Source organism: Struthio camelus, chromosome 5 (genome assembly GCF_040807025.1).
Source record: "Struthio camelus isolate bStrCam1 chromosome 5, bStrCam1.hap1, whole genome shotgun sequence".
In the NCBI taxonomy this organism is placed as follows: Eukaryota; Metazoa; Chordata; class Aves; order Struthioniformes; family Struthionidae; genus Struthio; species Struthio camelus.
This window is the reverse complement of record NC_090946.1, coordinates 57,088,978-57,110,956: the sequence shown is the minus strand read 5'-3', so window position 1 is coordinate 57,110,956 and position 21,979 is coordinate 57,088,978. Positions and strand designations below refer to the sequence as shown.

Here is a 21,979-nt window from a genome sequence, read left to right as displayed (position 1 = left end):
AACTATTTAATTCATTAAGTACAACAAATCTTTTACATATATTTGTGTGCTTTATTACTTTTATTAGTCACTGCATATTGGAGTCTGCACATTGCTCTCTGTGGAGTAATAAAAGTAAGTAACCGAGTAATAAAAGTAAGGTCCACATCAAACCATTTCAAACATATAGCTAGGGTAAGATGAGAAGAAAAACTTTAAAGCTTAGGTACAGAGAGTGAGAGTTCACTTTGCGATGTTTTACTTTAGTTTCATAGTCTTACTTAAGGCTTGTAAAGAGATGGAGTTGATGGACTTCGTAGCAGATTCCTGTGGAATGGCTGAAACGGCCTTTAAGCGCCGATTTCTATCTCTTCTCAGGAGATTTAGTTTCTCAGAGTGTATCTGTGCTTATAACTAATAACTTTATTTTCTCATACAAATCATTCTATGAATAACTTGTTTTACATAGATGACATTGCTAGACCCTTTGCACAGTCTGGTGTTGGATTTTGGTGTGTTAGGAGAATAACCTTCTTAAATTTTACGTCTTTTTTATATACTGGTCTGTCCTTTCCGTTTTTAACTGACTTATTTTCTGTCTCATCCCTCTGTACTGCCTTCTGGATATTTTTTTCCCCTCGACTCTGTTCATTTTTATTTCTTGACCGATAGTCTTGTGCAGCCTGATGGTCCTGCAGCCCTACTAGTAAAAGCGATAATGGAAGTGCCCCTGTGCACACAGTTGCGTTTGGCTCCCTGTGTTGCAGTGATCACGTCGTGTACATCTGCCCCTAGTATCAGTAAGATGACATGCCTGTTAAAATGTTGGCAGCCTATATTGTCATAGTATTTCTACTACAGCCTGGAGATAAGTGATAGTCATGGCACCTATGGGAAACATTAAGAGAAGGATACTCTGTAGATTTAAGGGATGGTTCCTGTCTTACAGAAGCAGTATGGGGATTTACTTTTTGTAGTTCTCATCGTATGCTGACAGTTGATTACTTCCTAATAATGTTAACTGTGAAATATAGGGTTTATCTTTGTTTATGGATGTTGTTATTCTGTTTTATTAATAGCCATAATTAGAACCAAATTATAAGTTAAAAGCATTTCAAGTTTTTTAAATTATAGTTTATCACATAAACTAATGGAGCAATGCCATCATAATTTTAGCAAAGGCAGCTAGATCTTCGGAAGTGGAGTTTTCCATGAGTTGCCCCCAATGGTGTATGTAGCTACTAGGTAAAGAAAGTGAGCCTGCTTGCGAGATTTGCTGATTTGAATCCTGATTCAGGAGGATGCTTGCATGCCTAGAGCTGTTTATGAACTTAGTAATTTAAATTGAGACCTGAGTATTTTCCAGGACAGCCTGTTAGGTGGTTTGTGTAGACTTTACAGTAAATTCTTAATTATTAGCCATTGGGAGTGTATATAACCTAGCTGGTGGAAAAACCTATATAACGTATGTACTATCAAATGTCCTAGGAAGCATACAGCAGTTATTCAGAGATAGTGTGCATGTAGCTGAGTTCTTGTTTTTTGTTTTTTGTTTTTTTTTGGTTTGGCTTGCTGGCATTGCCAGATGTTCAGCTATTCGTATGTCTCTGTGTTCCGTGGTGCTCCAGCTTCCGGAAAACTCCAGCTGAAAAATCTTTAAAAAGCCTTAGGCTGGTGCCCAAAATGGTAAATTTGAGTTTAAACAATTGTTGAAGGTGCATCTTGATTACGTAAAATAGTGAATATGACACACGTACTTCTTGCAAAGCTCTGTCCTGGCATTGCTCTAGGAATATATTCTTGTGTCTTCCTTTATATTTGTATCCAGGCCATGTGATGAGTTATTAAAAAAATGGTTAGTTATGGTTATGATTACAAAATTATTGTAAAATTTGGTATAGTAGAAGAAAAACAATCAGACACGGGGGAAATACCTTTTGCTGTATGTTTCTTAAATTAAAGGATTAAATAACTTGCAGGAATGAATGATTCTTGAATAATGAGCAGAATGAATAATTAAATGCCCCCTCTTTTCTTGTTGGCAAACAAGTCTTTTTTTTAGTGTGTTGAAATGCTGTATATTCTCTTCTCTGACCTACCCCAGAATTACTGATTTAGTTATAACATTTGTTGCTTGAGTTAGTTACTTAAATCAAGAAGAGGTCAGAACTATTTTAACATTACATATTTATTTTGCAACGTGCTAAATGTTTGTTATTTTGAAGAGGTTGCTGCATCCCAAGAGGCTTGAACTGTTTTTTGTTTCACTTTGGAATTCTTTGCTTTGAATTTTAGATTTTAGAAGCGTTACTCACTGTGTATAGATTGCAACTCAGTTATAGTATTTCAATGTGTGTTTTTTAGCCAGTAAATATTGAAAGTACTTGAAGTTTGCGTTTCAACATTCAGCTAACAGTTGTTTTTTTGTTTTTTTGTTTTTTTTATTCTAGTGATAGATAGAGAAGTTGACCATGACAACCTTCCTGGAATTTATCCAGCAGAATGAAGACAGAGATGGAGTTAGATTCAGTTGGAACGTTTGGCCGTCAAGTCGTCTTGAAGCCACAAGAATGGTGGTCCCAGTGGCTGCCCTCTTCACACCACTGAAGGAAAGGCCAGACTTGCCTCCTATTCAGTATGAGCCAGTTCTGTGCAGTAGGACCACATGTCGAGCTGTTCTGAATCCCTTATGGTAAACTCAATACATTGGTTTATATTATATCAATATATTTACTTGCAAGCAGTCTTCAGAATAACACCAGTTAAACTTTTATTGAGGGCTGAAAGAAAAACAGTGGAAAGATGAAACTGTCAAAGGTCAGTCAGGTCACTGACAGTGAATCACATGTATTCTTCACGTCTCGTGTATGCAAGTCATCTGTTTTTTTTTTTTTTTTAATACAACGTGTGATTAGTTGGACTCAGGTTGGGTGGTGGCCTTTTGAACTCTGTGTGGCACAGTACATCAGACCAGATGATCTGCAGCCCTTAAAGTTGGCATAGTTCATTTGATTTCATTAGAGCATCTTGGGATTTATCCAAAGATTTAATTTGGATTTGGATTTTTGACTACTTTTGCCCATGTAGACAGCAAAGATGTGATGGCAAGAAGTGCATATTGAAAACGTAATGTTTACTTTCCACATTGGTTATTTTACTACTTGAATACTAATAACAGTGTAGATAAAAGAGGATAGGCTCACCCATTGAAAAATGCTATTTCAATAGAGACATACGCTGAGAAAAGAGAGAAAAAGCAAAGGCAGGGAGGGTTAAAATTACGTGCCTTAAACCGTGCAGAAAGTCTCTAATAAAGGTGCTGAGTGTGTACTCTAATTTCTCATTTGCTTCCTTTCCTTCAAGACCATTCTTCCTTGCCCATAAAGACCATTCTTCATCCGATACATCTGTCTTTTCCGAGCAACTTATAAAACTGCACTTTATTTTGAATTTATAATATGGTTATTTAGGAGAAGGTATGTTAGAAGGAAGCTTTTTTAAAACCAATATATTTTAGAAAATTAGAAACTAGGGTCAGTGAAGTAGAATGAGTTGTTCCTCCTATGTTAACTTTTCTCATTTTATTTTTATAGCCAAGTGGATTATCGAGCAAAACTCTGGGCTTGCAACTTTTGTTATCAAAGAAATCAGGTAAGAAAATGAAACATTCAAAGTACAGAAAATCTCTTTTTATGAGGTAAAAATCAAACCTATTTTTCAAGTTATGTTTGTGAACTGATATTGACAGCAAGAACGTGAATGTGCAGATGTATCTTCGGAGTGCATTGAGATTTTTTTCACAACAGCAATAGCAAACATGCATTGCAGAGGAAAGTAGTGTATACATATGTTTTTGCTCTTCTAGAAGTTGTAATCTTTTGTTTAGACTTAATTTTCTTATTTTTATTTGCAGTTTCCTCCTACTTATGCTGGCATATCTGAAATGAATCAGCCGGCTGAACTTTTACCTCAGTTCTCTAGCATTGAATATGTAGTACAGGTAAAATCATTAAATAACATCTTTAACGTTATCTGTAAGCTAACCATGTATGCAATGAACTCATTTCAATTTTATTTCTTTAATGCGTTTTAATCACTGTGAATATTTGCTCATTAATAAAGAGATTATGTCATGAGTTAGAAATGAAAAGCATAACTTTTTATAAGAACACAAGGATGGTTAATAAAACTGGTGCAAGAAAAGGGAGGTAACTTGTAAAGGCAAGATTTCTATTCGCTGTGTTTCTTACCAACAGTTTAATTTATGTTTGTGCTCGGGATCTGCTTACTGCTGCTGCTTGCCCAAATGATGTTAGCTCAAATTTGGCTGATTGTTGATCCGTATCTGATTAATCCTTTGAATTTAAGTTTGTCATTGATTAATTATGAGTTAGTTTTGAGACGAGCTAGTTTAGAAGAAAACGTTAATACACGTTCAATTAAAGTGTTTGAATTTTAGTAGTTCATCCTTTCTATTAGAATAGGAATGACATGGAAGGAAGAGTAAATGAAAAAGGGACCTATAACCCAAAAGCACAAACAGTTGTAATTGCAAATTTGCAATCTCTGACTCCTCCTTTTGAGGATTAAAAGTAGTAAGACTTCAGTGAGGTATTCAAATTATGAAAAGAAGAGCTAAAACTGAGCAGAATCTCTGCTTTTGGCCTACTCTCGTAAAACAAAGGGAATACTTGCTCTTCTGTAGTCGGCGTTTAATTTTTGTGTGGAGTTCATTATGATACGGGTTTTGTTCTGCTTTAGCCTTATATACTGATTACTACTTGAGAGGGAGGAAAGAGGCAAGTTAGATGAAACATTGACCTTATTGGTGTGACTAAAATTAACAACGCTTTTACAAAATGTACTTTATTTGTTCATTTTTGGCCCTGAAAAGATTTGTTTTTCATGTAATGATGTTTCTGTTTCTTAAAGCGTGGTCCTCAGATGCCTTTAATATTTCTTTATGTTGTGGACACATGCATGGAAGATGAAGACTTGCAAGCTTTGAAGGAATCCATGCAAATGTCGCTGAGTCTTTTGCCACCAACTGCATTAGTAGGTCTCATTACCTTTGGCCGAATGGTGCAAGTTCATGAACTTGGCTGTGAAGGAATTTCTAAAAGTTACGTCTTCAGAGGAACAAAGGACCTATCTGCAAAACAACTTCAGGTAAACACAAAAGTAAAAAAAGAAATCAAGATGGTGATGAATTTTCAAATAGTATGTAAGCAAATTTTTAACTAACATCTCATTTATTTTACTGCAGGAAATGTTAGGGCTTACGAAAGTAGCTGTTTCTCAAGTCGGTAGGGGTCCCCAAGTGCAGCAGCCACCACCTTCTAACAGGTAATGTGTTTAAAACATTAAAAATAACATCTTGACTACAGTGCTTTGCTGAAAAATTTATCTTACATCGGTGATGAATGAAAAAATAAACTGAGAGTTAAGCCTTCTGGTCAGGAACAGATTTACTAGGAATCTAGTGGGTCTTATTCCTGCCAGTTTGTACTGGGGAGTAGGGGGAGGACTTGCTGAGTGACAGGGAAATCATTTGGATGATATTTTGGAAATGTTCAGAGAAAATGCTCTGTAGATATACTACAGCTGTGTAAATAATGATGCTTCTTTTGGTATGTTGGAGAATGTTAATGGGTACTTTGGTTCCTCTTTCTTATGTCAATGCTGCATTTTGCCTTCCCTCTGTCTACCTCCAAAGTAGCTCTCTTCTCCTCCCCTTCTCTTTCTCTCATTTGGAAATGGTGGGCTGGTGTTTGATTCTTTTGTGTATCCCACTGTTACATTGAAGAAACTGATGAAATGATAAAGCAGGCAGAAAAAAGGCAAGAAAAGATCTTTGCAATCTCTGCCTTCCACTTGCTAAATAGCTACTTTTATACTGTTGGTTTACCTGTAGCAGAAAGCACAAAACCCAAGTCTTTATATGTTAATGTCTCTTCTGGTTTTTGATTTTCACTGAAGTAGTTACACTTTCTTTTTGAGATTACAGGTCATCATCTACTCTGTTCTTTTGATTGGATACAGTTCTTTCTGGATAGTAGCCATATAGTCAGCAAATTTTGTTTTACGCTTTCTATGCTGAACTTCTTAAGCCGGATATGCTGTGTATATGTTACTAGAAAACTGCGTTGTCTTGCTGAGACAGAGACGCTGCTCTGAATCCAGACTAGAATCTCTGATATTGCAGTCCAGCCTGTTGCTAGTGAGCGATCAGGATAATGTTTATTTAAAAATTCCAATCTAAATTAATTCCACTGTTTGTTTCCAGATTTTTGCAACCAGTGCAGAAAATTGATATGAATCTTACTGATCTTCTGGGTGAGCTGCAACGGGATCCTTGGCCCGTTCCACAAGGGAAAAGGCCCTTGCGTTCCTCTGGAGTGGCTCTTTCTATAGCTGTAGGGCTCCTTGAGGTAATAGTTTTAACTATAGTTGCATAAATATGTAAATAGGTCATTTTGTTACATAAAAACTGTCACAATCAATATGTAAAACCCTTAATTAATGCATAGTATATTTATATGGTGATTCTAAGGAATGTCATCCCATCTATATATATAGAGTATTTGTAGGTGTTAAAACACTCATTTTAATGAGGCAAGATGGAGACTTTGAATAAACAGAGAATTTGGGCTTTGCGGAGGAAAAAAAGTACAATTGTTATTACGGTCCTATCAATGGGATAATTGGCAGGACAGCTATTTCCTCTGTTCCATTTATAGCAAAAACTAGTGGTATCGTTTATCTTTTTGTCTGCAGTGCACTTTTCCTAATACTGGCGCTCGTATCATGATGTTCATTGGAGGACCCGCTACACAGGGACCTGGGATGGTTGTAGGGGATGAATTGAAATTACCTATAAGATCGTGGCATGACATTGAAAAAGACAATGCTAAATATGTTAAAAAGGGTACTAAGGTAAGATTTAGCAATAGATGATATTTTAGGCACCTTACCAAGTAGTGAATGTTTACAGATCTTGCCTGGCACCTGTAAAATACTGTTAGGAGTAGCGAATGTATAAAGAGGTGGGAACTGTTCATTTTTGTTTAGCTGCCTCTGAATAGCTGCACATCTTCAGGAATTTCAGTATATTTGGTTAGGACTTTGTCTAGCTCTCATTAATGTTCATTGGAACGTTTCCCTGATTTTACTAGGAAAGGATTCATCTGCTGAATGGTATACTTAGAGTAAGGCTGTCTTCTACTAAGGCAGTTACTCAAGACTCTGTGTGGGTGGGAGAGGATTAGTCAGTAGAGTTTAGGCACTGTTCATTTCGTCGTAAATAATCTACATTTGGGCATCTTAAATCTGTTGAGTTCATCTTAGTTGATTGTGACTGGAGCTTAAATGATTAGCCTAGTTGCAGAAACCTGTTATTATAGACACTTGAGGTTAGGGAGGTAAATTAAATCCTATGAGTTGGACCTAGTCCTTAATGCGTGGTTTAAAAAGAAAAAAGTCCATGTCATTTTCTAGTTTAAATAGCACTCTTTGGTCTGTCTAGTGTGAGTCAGGTTCTCAGCTGGTCAGCAAATAAAACATGGATGTTGAAAATTTCAGTCCTAGTTTTAACTTCAGGAAAAAATAGGCTTTTATCTTGCATTGTAATATGATTGGAATTAAGTCTGACAAAGTTTTAGAAAAATTTGGGGAGTTTAGGATTTAATATGAAGATGAAGAGAGTACACGTCTTAAATTGCTATGAACTGTGTTTTCATCTTGGATTTAGCACTTTGAAGCCCTGGCTAATCGGGCAGCAACAAATGGTCATGTTATTGACATATATGCATGTGCGTTGGATCAGACTGGCCTTCTGGAGATGAAGTGTTGTCCCAACTACACTGGGTATGTGCCTATTCATTTTCAAAGGTGCAGGGTTTGATTTTGGTTTTTTAATCTTCCTGTGGTTCACCGGAAAGTGGGCAGCTTGAGTTTGCATGAGAATTCCTCAGCCTCTGGCAAATTCGTGATCATAATTGTGGGCTTACTCATCTAGGCTTTTTACTGCTTTTCTTTAAACTATTTGAGGCTTGAATAACGTGATTAGCTTTTAAACAGGTGATTTAATGCTGTGTTTCTTCAATGTGCGTGTGTATATATAAGCTTTCAGTTTTGGTAAAGAGAAAGGGAATGTGAGCCTACGTCCAATTTTTCTTACTGTTCAGATGGTACAAAACGTTTGGTTATTCCTTCTGTGTTGGTTAGGCCTTCTTCTAGATACCATTGTTTATAGGGTCAGCTACTGTCTCAGGTGATTATCAGATAGATCTGTTATTCCTAATTTGACTCTGTCTCTCCAGTTGCTACATTTTACATAGGCTCTTGTATGTCTTCTAGCTTGTCTTTCCATCGATTCATTTAATATGATCAAAGCAAGTTCTAATTTTTTTTATGAAAGCAGGCCCCTGTTTTCTTTCATTGCTGAGGAGGCCCTCAGCCATCCTGTTATGCAGACCTGTAATCTGAGATAGCTTTTGACTTTCCCATGTATGTTAGGTACCTCACTCGTTTTTAAATCCTGCCAGTTCTTCCTTCATATTTTTTCGAAGACTATCTTTTCTTTCTCTTCCCAAAAGTCTTTCCTACTCATTTCTACTCATACTTTTATTCTCATAAAATTTCATCTTTACTACTGTAGCAACCTGCTTTACATACCATTTGATTCTTCCGTTAGACTTCTATATTCAGTATGTATTCTTTTCCCAAGCTCATTTTGCATGACTGTCATTGTTAACCATGTCAATACCAGCTGTGGCTAAAATTAAATGTAGCATCTTTCTTTATCAGTTTGATAACTGGTATATCTGCTGGTAACAGGCCTTCTTAGTTGCCTGCCAGTATCTTCATATGGTAGCGGATCCTAAGCACATGGCTACATATCTAGGTGTACCAAGAGGAGTGGGAGATGCCACTGCAGGCTGGGATGAACATTTAACGCTGAGTTTCAGGCCAGCTTTGCCGTGCTAGTCACTGCTGGGTTGTTTCTTTTCAGAGCTGTCTGTATAGTCTTAGCATGGGAGTTTGCACTGTTCAGGAGCTGTGTGTTGACTTTACTTACATATGTGACTTACTCTTTTTTCTGCATCACATTCAAGCTGTGTTTTTCTTTATGCTACAGTCCTGTTTTTTTTTTTTTTTTTTTTTTCCTCCTCTTCTGGCTCACCTTACTCTGGTTCTGTTCTTCTAGCAAAGCTGACCTTAAAGCATAGTTTGTCTGTTTCTCTCACAGCTGTTTGTGGGAGGGATTTCTGATTCTGCCCACCTGTCTGTTGTCTTCTAACTTGAGTATCCACCTGAAAACTTCTATAACTTTTTATGTGTTTTGCACTTACAAAGTTGTTGGCCAAATCTTACTGTTTGCTACTGATTTATTTTATTAATATGACATATTTTAGGGATGAGTAACAGTAGTATATCCCATTATTATTTCTTAAATACAATATATGCTGTTTCAGAATGAGTGGCAACCACTGCAGTTTTACATCCACAGAGGATTGCTAAGAATAAAAATAAATTATGCTTTTTTAGCATAGATTTAAGCCTGAAATAATTGCTGGACTGAACAAAATAAAACCATGTGGAAATAAGACTGGAATATTGGATATTAGAAGTAGTTAACTGACTTTGCAAGATTATGAAACGTTTGTAGTGCAGAAGTCCAATATAGTATTTTCCCAGTGTAAGGTTTTGTTCTGTATTAAAATCAGAATGACATTAAGGTGCTGTTTGGGCAGCATCTAGTGAGTATTTATAAACTCACTTATAAAATTAACCCCCAGCATTTTAGCAAAATATTGAAGTAATGATGAAATAAAGAATAGTCATTTCTAAGAAGACAAAAATCTACCTCTCTGAACTGTTTTTATTTTTAACTCTGTAATGGAAATAAGCTACATATATCCTATCTGCTAAATTACTGCATAATAAATAAATTTTTTTTTTTTAACTTGAGTGTTTTTTTTTTTTTTTTTTGCTAGAGGCTACATGGTAATGGGAGATTCTTTCAATACATCTTTATTCAAACAAACCTTTCAGAGAGTATTCACAAAAGATATGCAAGGACAATTTAAAATGGGATTTGGTGGCACATTAGAAATAAAGGTAAGAATAGAAAATGCAATGTGGTAGTGAAGCACTGGAATAGGATGTGTAGACCTGTGGAATCTCTGTCCTGTAAGGAATTTTTAGGACCAAGCTAAACAGATGTGTCAGGCTTGGCTTGGACACAGCTGTTACTACCTATCTATCTTTTTGCAGTTCCTTGAATCTATAAATATGAGTTAGGAATAATGTTAATTCCTTCTTATCCCGCATTCAATGACAGCTAAAAGGGAGACTGAGCTAAAATTAATGTGTATTAGAAACTCACAATGCCACGTGCTTAGGTTTTGTTAGTAGTAGTGAGTGAGCCTTGGTTTTAGGTCCAAGTTCTCTACGTAGTCCAGGACAGCTCTCCTTTCTTTTTCCTGTCCTTATACAGAATACGCCCTGCCACTCTAGAAATGTTCAGTTTTACCTCCATCCTTATGAGAAGCTTAGAGCTGAATGTGGTCCACCTTCAGTTATGGCCTTCCATATTCTTTCTTGCAAAATGGTACAATAGTGCCTTTTAAAACATACGGGGTTACTTTTTTGTTTTGTAAAATTCTGTTGAAGATTTTACTACCAGGATAAAAATCGAACCCTCTTTTTCATACAAATGTTTCTGTGAATTTTGTTTGAAGATCCTGGAAAGTGGAAACAAGGCGCCCCACTTCTAGAGGAATGTACAAATCACTTCATATAGGAAAATTACATTGGAAGAATGTAAATAATTGGGTATAGCTTTTAGCTAAATATGTTTAAGAGATACAGAATGTGAATTCAGTGTGGGATATGTACAGGCTCATTCTGCACATCTTCAGTTTTAATCTCATCTTAGGAATATTTTAATGACTAGGCTCTCAGAATTATAAATAACAACAGTTTTTTTTTAACTGTATGTTTTAATTTATATTCATGCTGCAGTTTCAGAAGTACTAACTGGTATAGCAAACATGCATAAAATAGAAAAGGAGCACAAATTTGTAAAAAGTGTCTCTAAATGTATCAAGCATTATTGCATATGTATTATACATATACCTTAAGGTACCATAAGATATTATTATATGTATAATACCTAACAGTATCAAGAGTCTGATATGCGCTTGGCTTTTCATTAACCAATAATAAAATAAGCCTGAATTCTTAGCGTGAGTAGCATATTAATGTATGCTTTTCTTTTAAACGTGAAGACTTCAAGAGAAGTAAAGATTTCTGGAGCTATTGGACCCTGTGTCTCTCTCAACTCTAAAGGACCTTGTGTATCAGAAAATGTAAGTTAACTTTGCTGAAAATGGAGGTAATCTTCTGTTATGGGAAAATAGGGCTTGGAATTTCTAGAGAGGCTGATACTTTTCCATAAATGGAACAAAGCCTGTTCACTTCTTTTCAATTTAAAAATGAATACGCTCAGGGATTGTGCTTTAAATAAGCTCCTGTTCAATGCTATATTCGTTTGAGATTAGATTAGACCTTGTCGGTCCCTTGTTACTTGGTTAGGTTTGTCCACAGAATGGTTACTTTGACTTTATTATTACAGAAAAATTACGTGTTAGCATAGCAGAAACCGATTAGGAAGTGAGTTAGCATCGCTTTAATATTGAAATCAAAGATATGTCTTTTTTGTCCCGAGAATCCTGAACGTGTTTTGTTTAGAGGGGCTGAGAGAACAGGAGGAGACAAGTCCGTGGAAACGCTCCTTTATCCTGACCCCCAGTACCCATTTGTACGGCTTTTTTAACAAACACAAAGTTAATTGATCAGAGTATCCAAGTGTTACAGATTCCTGAAGTATCTCTGTTAAATTTATGTCAGACTTCAGACTTACCACCTCTTTTCTTATCAAGTGTTTTTTTTTTCACTGTTAAATTTTGCAGTTGATTACTAACATAAAACAATTCCAGAAAGTAAGCAAAACTGTTTTACTGAAATGATCTGAATTAAAAACTCTGAGATAAAATGTATGAATAAAATTCAGATGCATACAGCTAGTTTAAAACAATAACTGGACAATTAATCTAGCCATAATACTTTTTAACAGTGAATGTGAACACAGTGTCGGCCACTGCAGGTATAATTCTTCTCAAGTGTTTGTTTTGTTTGATTTCACCGGGTTCATTATGGATGACTGACTAGACTTACTTTAATTGGTTTATTTGAGTGCTTCTGTCCTTTTGAGGACAAAAAGGTACTGTCACTTCAAATGCATCACTATCTGTACACATGGATACTTTGTTAATTACTAGAAACTATGTAACTACATGCTATGTAAGCTACCTACTGGAAGCTTTTTCGTGGTATACATTAGAAGAGGCACTCCACTTCAGCAGTTTTTTTGTGAATATTGTATTTTGAAGTGATTGACTGAAAGAAAAGCTGACAATTTTTATTAAAAATATTCTGGTTTCACCGATGCACTAGAAAACTCACTGTGAACGAGGCACATAGTCTCTCTAGTCCCTCATATAGCAAAAATTGAAACTGGATCGAGTAGTAAGAATTCCTAAAATACAGATTCCTTAGTAGAAAAACAAACTTAATATTCTTCCTCCTCTTATCAAACTTTGGGCTTGTGCACATTCTTTCCTTTTAATTCTTATCAAAGGATAGAATAGAAATATGTACAAATTGTTGATTTTTAAATTTGAGATAATCTTTTCCTCATAATTAAAAAAAGTTCTGATAGTCATGTCTGTCCTGTACATTCTTTCTTTCCCTATATGTTTATACTGAGCTTAAATGTATGCTATTAAACAAGTAGGTTGTCTTGCATATCAAATCCTAAACTGCTTTTTTTGTGGCCGATCCTATATGTACATGCACTGCGTAGTCCCTTTTATTTGCATATTCTAAAGCATATACACGCTAATCTTAAATGGATTTGGTTAGCCAGGTTCTGTAAGGATTCCCACAAACCAGAGTCTCTGTTAACACTGCCTGAAGCGTATATTCTGAAGTTTTCTTCCCATCTTTTAACAAAAGAATTAGCTTTTCCTGTTCTATAAAGCTGAGTTTAGTGGAGCAGTAGAATAGTAGCAAGTAGTCATGCTCAGTCTGAGATATCTTGGCTATCTGAATAGTGTTTTGTTGTGGGGTGGTCACATGCTTTCAGGAGAGCTTTGAGGTGTAAATATTCCTTTTTGTTTTAGGATTTTTATAAGATAGACTCTCAGAATTCCTTCTAGCACAGGTATCTTTGGCTTGTTTAATCCAGAATTCCCAATGTACGTGCCTCACAGTTTTCTTGCTTCTGGCTATTCTCGTTTTTTTTTAATGCAAGGAAACCTTTTGATATGGTTCACTAAAATCTAGTACATTTATGGTACAGTCATGCTCTGAACGTACACTTCTTCGTCTTAAAAAAAGAGGCAAAATCAAACAGTCTGAAATAGGAAGGAAAAAACGTGAGCTACCTCTTTGCCACCACTTCTCAGAACCCTTCAGTTCTCTTGACTGACTTGTCAAATGCTGTCAGTCAAATCGTATTCAGGTTGTATAGGGCTTAAATGAACACTGATTATTTGTCCTACTGAATAGTTGCTCTAAGTTTGTGGTAAGGAAGTTGCATATTGAGGTATCAGAAGCTAAAGAAATTAGTCTTGTATACAGTACTGCAAGTCTTCTCATGACTCTCTCTTCTTGCTGGCAGAAGAGCAATAACAACGAAGCCAGGAAGAGCAACTGCGGTAGTGGAAGCACTGTCAGTCTAGCCCTAGTTCAGTTGTTTATGAGAGACTTTTATTAGTCTAAATTTCCTCCACTTTTATTTCTGCTAAGCTAAAAATTGAGATGCATCTCTTTCCTTGTGTTTTCCACTTCTTCAGACTCTGGGAAGCTCAAACATTCGATGATTTGTTGCTTCTTTTGTAACATTTCATCGGTAGCGAGTGCTCCTTCGGTAGGAGAAGTGCCCGCAGTCTGCCTCGTTTCTGCCCTAGTGAGCATACAGAACAGAACAGAATGGGCAGGACAGCTCCAGAGGTCAGGAGTTTACATACCACCTTTGGTTTACAGTGAAGGTGTTCACCAGGCCCCCATACCAATCACTGTTGAAGTCTGCCTTTTTCAACCTTATTTATTTCCTTCCTCTTCTCTTGGGATAGTTTAAGCAAAGTAATTTTCTCTTTCATTTTTTCCTATTTCTGACTGCTTGCTTTTTCTGTTTTTTGTGCTGCCATTTTCTTGCCTTTCTAATGTTTTAATGTTTTTTCTCCCAACCATCTTTTTTTTTTTACTGTTCCTGCATCCAGTGGTGCAGTTGTATTGTGAGAGCCTTATCTTTCTCTGGGGAAGCTGGCAGAGTGAGCAGGGAGAAAAGTTGTGACACAGTAGTTGTCAAAAAGAATCACCTATAACGGCCAGATGTTGTGCTTCATAAAAAAGATAATACTTCTGTTTTTAAAAGGTGTTATATAAAATCTGTTTACAGGAGATTGGAACAGGAGGTACTTGTCAGTGGAAGATTTGTGGACTTAATCCCACTACCACGCTTGCACTGTACTTTGAAGTGGTCAATCAGGTAATAAATATTTGTCAACTTGTACCAAATTCTAAATGCAGTAGTAATTTTATGTGACTACCGAAGCCTATATTTAAATTTTGTTGTTCCCTGAAGCGCATTAGCAGGGATATAGGCGATGTTGCCGTTCTCATTGTCAGAGTTTAGGAAATGGACACTAACAGTTTAATGATGGGTTAATCTCCTCCTTAAGGAGTATGATAAGGAGAATCAAAACATTCTGTGAAGTTTGCATAAGGTGCATAATCTAAGTACAAATCTTTCTTTTCAGTTTGTTACTTATTAAAATGTAATTCAGTTGCAATATCTGAAAAATACTGTAATCTGTATGTTTAACGGCATTTTTTCAATATTTCTCTGGCATTTTACTTAGCAAGGGGATTACTCCATATTATATTTTAATTTATGCTCTTATGGGTCAGTATTTGTAAACAAACATTGGCTGCATTGAAACACGTCAAAGGTATATAGCCTAGTGTCCTGTTTCCCGCAGGGGATGCCAGGGAAGAGGATAAAGACAAGTGAATGTGTTAGTGCTAGTACTTTCCCTTCCTCCAAATATTTGCTGCTCAGGAACTTTGTGAGCTGGATGTAGTTTCTTTGTATTTAGTATGCTATGTTGTGTACTCTGTTGCAAAGCCATAGATTTTAACTTGTGGCTTACCTTAATAATTTTTTATTTTGCTTTTTGTGTATTTGTTGAAGTCTCATTTTATTATTCTGTCTAAAACTGGGCTAGCGATGGTGCCTTGTAGTTGATTTCAACCTTCCTTCTCTTTTGAAATTACTTATCCTTTTGGCAGTATGTACACCTGTATTTCTACTGTCCAGAATTTTAAGATTTCAGTTTGCATCTGGATTCTAATCTTTAAGTTTCTGTGACGCTTTATGGGATTTATTAATCAACATTTTAGAGTAGTATCTGTTTTGTTATCCTGTAATTGTAGTGAATCACATGATGTTCAAATAGAATCTAATGAAATCAGCAATTGTAACGTAGTCCCTTTTGAAAGTCATGTCTCCAAGTTTATTAGCTATGTTTAGCAAAGGTACTCAATGTAATAAAATGCTGGACAATGCATTTATAGAATGGAACTGCCTATTGCATTTTCTAATTGTTCTTTTTTTTTTTTTTGTTTTCTAATTATATTGTAAAATCTTGAGATTCCTACTCAGTTTATTTTTTTTCCTCCCACATTTAGCACAATGCTCCAATTCCTCAAGGAGGACGTGGTGCAATCCAATTTGTGACTCAGTACCAGCATTCTAGTGGACAGAGACGTATCAGAGTGACTACAGTTGCCAGAAAGTATGTTTTATTTGTGATGAATCATTTTTGGAAATGAGTATTGTACATATTTGCCATTTAATCCTCAGATATTCTAACAGAGATATTCTGTGTTCTCAGATACACAATGCCACAGGGGAGGAAAGCAATATCATACCCGTGACACTGTTGCCCTTGTTGTTCCGTGGCTTATTTCCTCTCCGAGAGGTGGCGCTCAGTGGCTGTTTAGTAATGCTATGGGAATGGTCTGCAGTAACCCAAGTGATTTTAGATGAAGAGGAAACCCTATATGAAATTCTGTGGCCTAAACTGAGGAGATGGTCAGACTTAGGGAATAATGAAGATTACTTCATATCTTAACCTGTGAGCGTTAGCTGCAGTTCAGGTGTTGTACATACCTGTTCATCCATGTATAACCCTTACCTGCAGCTTCCTCGATTCAGTTTACTTCACAATTTTAGTAAGTGATGTTTAGTATTAAGGAGGCGTTTTTCAGTGATGTTTCCTTTAAGTTTAAGGAGATTGTTGAGTGGTTTAATTTGATGGAAGAGTCCGTTTGTTAGAGCATATTACCCTTACTGTTGATATGAGCATGTTGTTAACTTGCGTTCATTATATTAGCAAAATCTTCTTGATGACTGATGAAAAGAAAGAATAATAGTACACCTTACACTTTGGAAAGAGCAAGCAATTAGATCCCAAAACAGGTGCACAAGAAAACCGTTAGTCTGGAAATCGGATTGTGTGATTAGCTTCCTGGACAGTGTTTTTTTGGTAGCTTGCTTTTCATAATTTATTAATTTTTTTATGTAATCATTTTTTTTTGGTAAGTGGCATTATATTTTATTTCACTGGTTGCATGGCATCTGTGTACAAATAAGGGACATCTTAAGAATAAGGGACATCATAAGAAAGAATGATTAACTGAGAGGCTGCTCGTTCATCCCCAGTAGATTATTTGAAATTCCAGCATGAGTTTGTCTGTTAAACTGTGAACGCTGTTTTCTCTGCCTTCATTTTGAGGAATGTTTTTAAGTTAGACACCTTTTCTTTCACTGTGATGCAAATACTAGTATTTTCCTTTTGCAGCTGGGCAGATGCGCAGACACAGATCCAAAACATTGCTGCCTCTTTTGACCAGGAAGCTGCTGCAATTCTGATGGCTAGATTGGCAGTGTATAGGGCAGAAACAGAAGAAGGGCCTGATGTGCTTAGGTGGCTGGACAGACAACTTATACGACTGGTAAACAGGACTATATTAAGAGCTGAATTGGTTTCTTGTCTCCAGACATATCGTTCTTGAATGACTTGTGTTAAGTGGTGGTTTCTAGCTGAGCAGAGGAATTGAATGCTTCCTTTCCACAAGTGAGGAGGCAGAATGACCTGAGAATCTCTATTTAAAATGGTAGAAGAGCAGCTGTGCTTTTAGTTAGTTAATTCATGTCTCCTCAGTTCTCCGTGGTTGGTTATTGCCAGCTTCTGAGAGAAAAAAACAGCATGAGGCTTGTAGAAATTAAAGCTTTCTCTACTTTCTGCTGTCTATAATGATATTATAAATTACATCTTCTAAGCAAAAAAAAAAAAAATCACGTGGAATGTCCTTATTTTTAAAAAGTCAGTTTTGTATTATATTTATTTCTAATGTGTAAGTAGCTAGTTAGTAACAATTAGTTTTAAACATATCTGGGGATGTTTAATGATGTAACTTTTTTGTGGTGATTTTAATGAGCCAATAAATCCTGATATGCAAGGAAATCACTACTTGTTAAGAAAAGCACTTATGTCAGGTCTTTTCTGTTAGGTTTCTGTTTTATTGCAAAGGCATAAGCATACCATTTATTTATTGTTTAAAAACTAACAAACTTGCAATAACAGTGTAACCAGCCCACTGTGTTTCTTAGTTTAGACATATTTTTCTTTTGCCTCAGTGTCAGAAATTTGGAGAATACCATAAGGATGATCCAAGCTCTTTCAGATTTTCAGAAACCTTTTCACTTTATCCACAGGTGAGTAGAAGGAAGGTGCGTCTATAACAGATAAAGAATAAATGTTTAGTGAATGAAGAGGCATTGTAGCACGAAGTAAAATAAGGGTTTACGATGGATATCAGAGTGAAAAGACTCCACTCTGTATGTTTTAAGTAGTTTTAATAAATAAATTCAGAAAACATGAGAAAAGATGCGTTTTTGCTTTGTAGGTTCTTTCCTGTATGATTTGTAATGATGAACTTGATATGGCACATGATATACGATGAACTTCAGCTTGAATGAATTAAACTTTAAATAAGCTATTTCTTTGTTGTTAATCCATTCTGATAAACTGTGTTGCTTTGGACTCTTCATAGACTTCCGTGATATATCTATTGAAGTTATCTGCTTACCTACCTGAAGGTGTTAACTGCTATGGAGAGGTTGATTCATCAGCGAAAGGATTTGCTTCTTTCAGTTTGCCTAACAAAGTTCAGCTTTGCTATGTGTTTTTTTTTTTTTTTGAATTGTTAACTTGCTATAACTATTTGTGTTCAAGCGAAGCAGCCTCTCTCATAGGAACTGTACAACTTGCAGTAAGGTTTTAGCAATATTCAGATATACTCTTTATCAGTTAGTACGGAGAAGAAGAATTGCTAAACCTTTGGCTGTTCTGAGATCTCTCTCCATACGTATCTGTGTATCTGGAGAAGGTTCCTATACAAGTTAGAAGTGTCAAAGGACTTGAAATTCAGTTTTGTGGTGACAGTAGTCTCATCTGGTTTGTTTTTGTGAAAAACATTTTTTCTCCATGTTCAGTCTTCCTTTTTATCTGTGAAAGTTCAAATCCACTGGTTCTGGTTTTTTTCCAGTTCATGTTTCACTTGAGAAGATCTCCGTTCTTACAAGTTTTTAACAACAGTCCAGATGAGAGCTCATACTATCGTCATCATTTTATGCGTCAAGATCTAACCCAGTCACTTATCATGGTTCAGCCGATTCTCTATGCCTACTCCTTCAATGGGCCTCCAGAGGTAATATGTAACATAACTGTAGGTTAAAAGAATTTTTTTTTTTTTTACTTTGTTGAAATCAATAGGAGTTTTGCTTTTGTTTTTGTGGCACCAGAACGTAAACCATGACAGAAAATGTTTTTATTTCAAAATTTGCTTTTTCAGTAGATTTTTGAAAGAAATGTTTTTGGAAATGTACAAGATTCTCTCCATCTTAGTACCCTCATCCAGAAAGGATTGCTTCTGATTTTGGCACAGTTACCATAGTGTATAGGTTTGTTACAGAACCGTGCATTTGACCTTATCATGGTACATCCTCTACAAACCCAGAATAAAAAGATTGTCTCCTAAGAAGCATGTAATAGAAGTATAACACAGGAGATGACAAAAGTCCTCATTCTCTTCTATCTATCCAATGAAACTGTGAGATAGTGAAAATTAACATAGTAGGCAGGGTCTTGGCACACTGGAACCCTAATTTTTGTCAAGATTTCTTAGGCTATGTCGTGGCAGAAGAAAAGGGGTTTTAAAGTGGAACTTTAATTAACGTAATGAGCTAGTTTGTGGAGAGCTACTTAAAAGTGTGAGAGCATTCACCCGTGTATAAATAACAATTAGTTACATGAGTGATGGAAATACAGTCAAGCCCCACCTGATCAAAGCTGGAGCTGACACCTTAGTATAGAATGAATAATAAATCAATGTTTTGTTTTCTCGGTTCTTGTAGTAATCATTATTTTGGGTATCCCTAATATGATTGATCAAAATAAATCATATAATACTGATCCAATTAAATCATTATGACACCAACATAATGTCACCCTCCAAAGATGAGTTAAAACATTGAAAGTTTAAGTACTACTTTTGAATTCATAAATCATGACTATTACTATATATATTTATATGTGTGTGTGTATACAAACACAGAGTAATAATAGCTGCAAGGACAAGACTGAAAAAAAAAAAACCCAAAACACCCAAATCCCGTGTTTGAATAACCACTGAATCTTTAGACATTGAAGTATCATTAAAGTTCATGTCATTGTATGAGTAAAAATGGAGGTACCTGAAAGACTGGAAAAACGCATAATAATGAAAGAGCTCTCAGCTCTTAGATTCTGTTTTCATCACTTTCATGAAATTATTATTCAGAATCAAGCTGGATAATTTAAGAATAAAATTGTGTGGGTTGCAGATATATAACTTGAAAATGAACAAATACCGAGCTTTAGTAAGTGGTGTGAAAAGTTCCCAAGAGTCAGTGACTGATTGAGAGAGCCTGTAATGCCATCTGATTGCTCAGTTCTGCATCAGTTGGTATATTGTTCTTTTTTTATTTTTATTTGTGTATTTATTTTTATTTTAGCCTGTACTTCTGGATAGCAGCAGCATTTTACCAGATCGCATTCTACTTATGGACACCTTTTTCCAGATCCTTATTTATCATGGAGAGGTAAGCTTAATCATTTCTTATATAAAATAATGTAATGTAATAACATAATGTAATATAATCATGTTCTGTTAGGAAAGTAAAGCCCTGGTCCTAAAAAGCACTGCAGTGCTTGACCTCATCTGCATGGCTGGTACCATTAAACTTGAAAGGATTCCTAATTCACATTTGTAGCCTAATGTGCCCATACGCAGGCACCTGGCATTACTTGCTATTTTGGTCCTGTTTTTTATGATAAGTTTAAGATAAATTAGCTTCAATATGAGACTGTTTGTTTTAGATCAGTATTTTTCCAACTTTTAAAAACCGTTATTTGCTCTTTTACGTTCTCCCCCTCCCCCTGCCTTATTCATTCACTTATTTTAGGCCTCTGGATTGGCAGCAGATTAGTCCTTTGGGGATAGGAGAGTGAGAACACCATGTATTACAGTCGCCCTTCATCTGCACCATCCTAGAGGAACTAAGCTGCTTCTGGCAGTTGAGTAGATTGACATTGCCTAGTAAAATACATGCTTATGGCTTGCTCTTGCTCTGCTGCCCTGGAGGAATTGAGCTGTTCCTTTTTACTCCTTTACAGCCACAAATGGTTCCCAGCCAAGAGTTGGAGAAATACTTCCGTATTTAGGATCATGTCGTCCTAGCTGCACTTTTAAAAATAGTTACTAAACTTTTAACAGTTTTTGAAGTAGAAAAATATTCTCTGTGTTTTTGTAAGATGCTGTGAGGGAGCAGCAAGGGCAGGCTTGCCCCCTAAGGTAAGAAGAGCTGGGAGCTGAGCATGATAACGAGGCAGGCAGAGGCAATGGCCGCTGCAGTGAGGGCCTGCCCGCAGCGCTGTCCCGAGCGAGGTGAAGGTAGTTCAGCCGCTAGTCCAGATCATCAGACAAGTCCATGGTGATGATGCAGGACTGAGGTTAAGGCAGGGACTCAAGTCAGGGCCAGGATCAGGCGCGGAGGGAGCCACCAGCGTTGGCCGCAGCCCAGTGATAGCCAGGCAAGCCCATAGCGGTGAGGCAGGTCTGAGTTCAGGCTGGGTAGTCAAGCCGGCAGACCAGGGTCCGGATCAGTGGGGTACATGGCCAGGTACAGGCTTGGCTGCAATGCTGCTGCAGTGTAGCTCTGGAAGGGACCAAGCATAATATCTGCAACTTAAAAGCAGCTCTCAAGTGAAAGAGGAGGGGAACCCCTGCTGAGGCTCCCTCCAGGTCTTTTCTCCCAACAGCTTGTATCAGTGAGCTGGTCTTGAGCAGCCAGCCTCACCCCTAGAAGGTGGGGAGGCTGTGCCGTGGGCCCTGCAAGGTACATATCAGTTCAGATATTTATTTCTGATGTGTCGTAAAAGTGCACATTAGAGAACTGTAAATAATATTCTCTGACCTCAGGTACTAAATGTTTAGCACACAAAGGGTGACAAAAAAGGGAAATATTTATGTAAACATGGTTGTTGTTTTTAAAAAAATCTAGTGCTCTGTTACTTGCACATCTTGCTAGAGCCTACGTTTACAGAGGCTTTTGAAAAATTAACTTACATGTTATAGGGTGGAAAGGAATGAGAGGTAGAGAAGAGGTCAGGAATGGCACATTTGTCTCTGAAAAGCTTTTTTATTCACTAAGAATGAGTGATGAATCAGTTCTATACTTCCTTCCTCCCTCAATCCCCAG

General features: G+C 36.6%; 1 protein-coding gene across 5 annotated transcripts in view; it reads left to right on the top strand.

Annotated features, from left to right (window-relative positions):
• The window catches only part of SEC23A (SEC23 homolog A, COPII coat complex component), a 33,089-nt gene that overhangs the window by 5,162 nt on the left and 5,948 nt on the right, over nucleotides 1-21,979 (top strand). For 4 of the 5 annotated variants that reach the window (XM_068946517.1, XM_009670910.2, XM_068946515.1 and 1 more), the window contains 16 exons: nucleotides 2,430-2,671; nucleotides 3,573-3,630; nucleotides 3,893-3,979; nucleotides 4,912-5,148; nucleotides 5,246-5,325; nucleotides 6,266-6,410; nucleotides 6,757-6,915; nucleotides 7,730-7,845; nucleotides 9,978-10,101; nucleotides 11,274-11,354; nucleotides 14,510-14,599; nucleotides 15,802-15,908; nucleotides 16,977-17,130; nucleotides 17,816-17,893; nucleotides 18,727-18,888; nucleotides 20,234-20,320. In XM_068946517.1, coding sequence (XP_068802618.1) covers nucleotides 2,451-2,671; nucleotides 3,573-3,630; nucleotides 3,893-3,979; nucleotides 4,912-5,148; nucleotides 5,246-5,325; nucleotides 6,266-6,410; nucleotides 6,757-6,915; nucleotides 7,730-7,845; nucleotides 9,978-10,101; nucleotides 11,274-11,354; nucleotides 14,510-14,599; nucleotides 15,802-15,908; nucleotides 16,977-17,130; nucleotides 17,816-17,893; nucleotides 18,727-18,888; nucleotides 20,234-20,320 — 1,986 coding nt within the window. In that variant the 5' untranslated portion in view covers nucleotides 2,430-2,450. Of the gene's footprint in view, nucleotides 1-1,569; nucleotides 1,666-2,429; nucleotides 2,672-3,572; nucleotides 3,631-3,892; nucleotides 3,980-4,911; nucleotides 5,149-5,245; nucleotides 5,326-6,265; nucleotides 6,411-6,756; nucleotides 6,916-7,729; nucleotides 7,846-9,977; nucleotides 10,102-11,273; nucleotides 11,355-14,509; nucleotides 14,600-15,801; nucleotides 15,909-16,976; nucleotides 17,131-17,815; nucleotides 17,894-18,726; nucleotides 18,889-20,233; nucleotides 20,321-21,979 lie in introns of those variants that run through there. The other variant, XM_068946518.1, reaches the window with a different exon arrangement.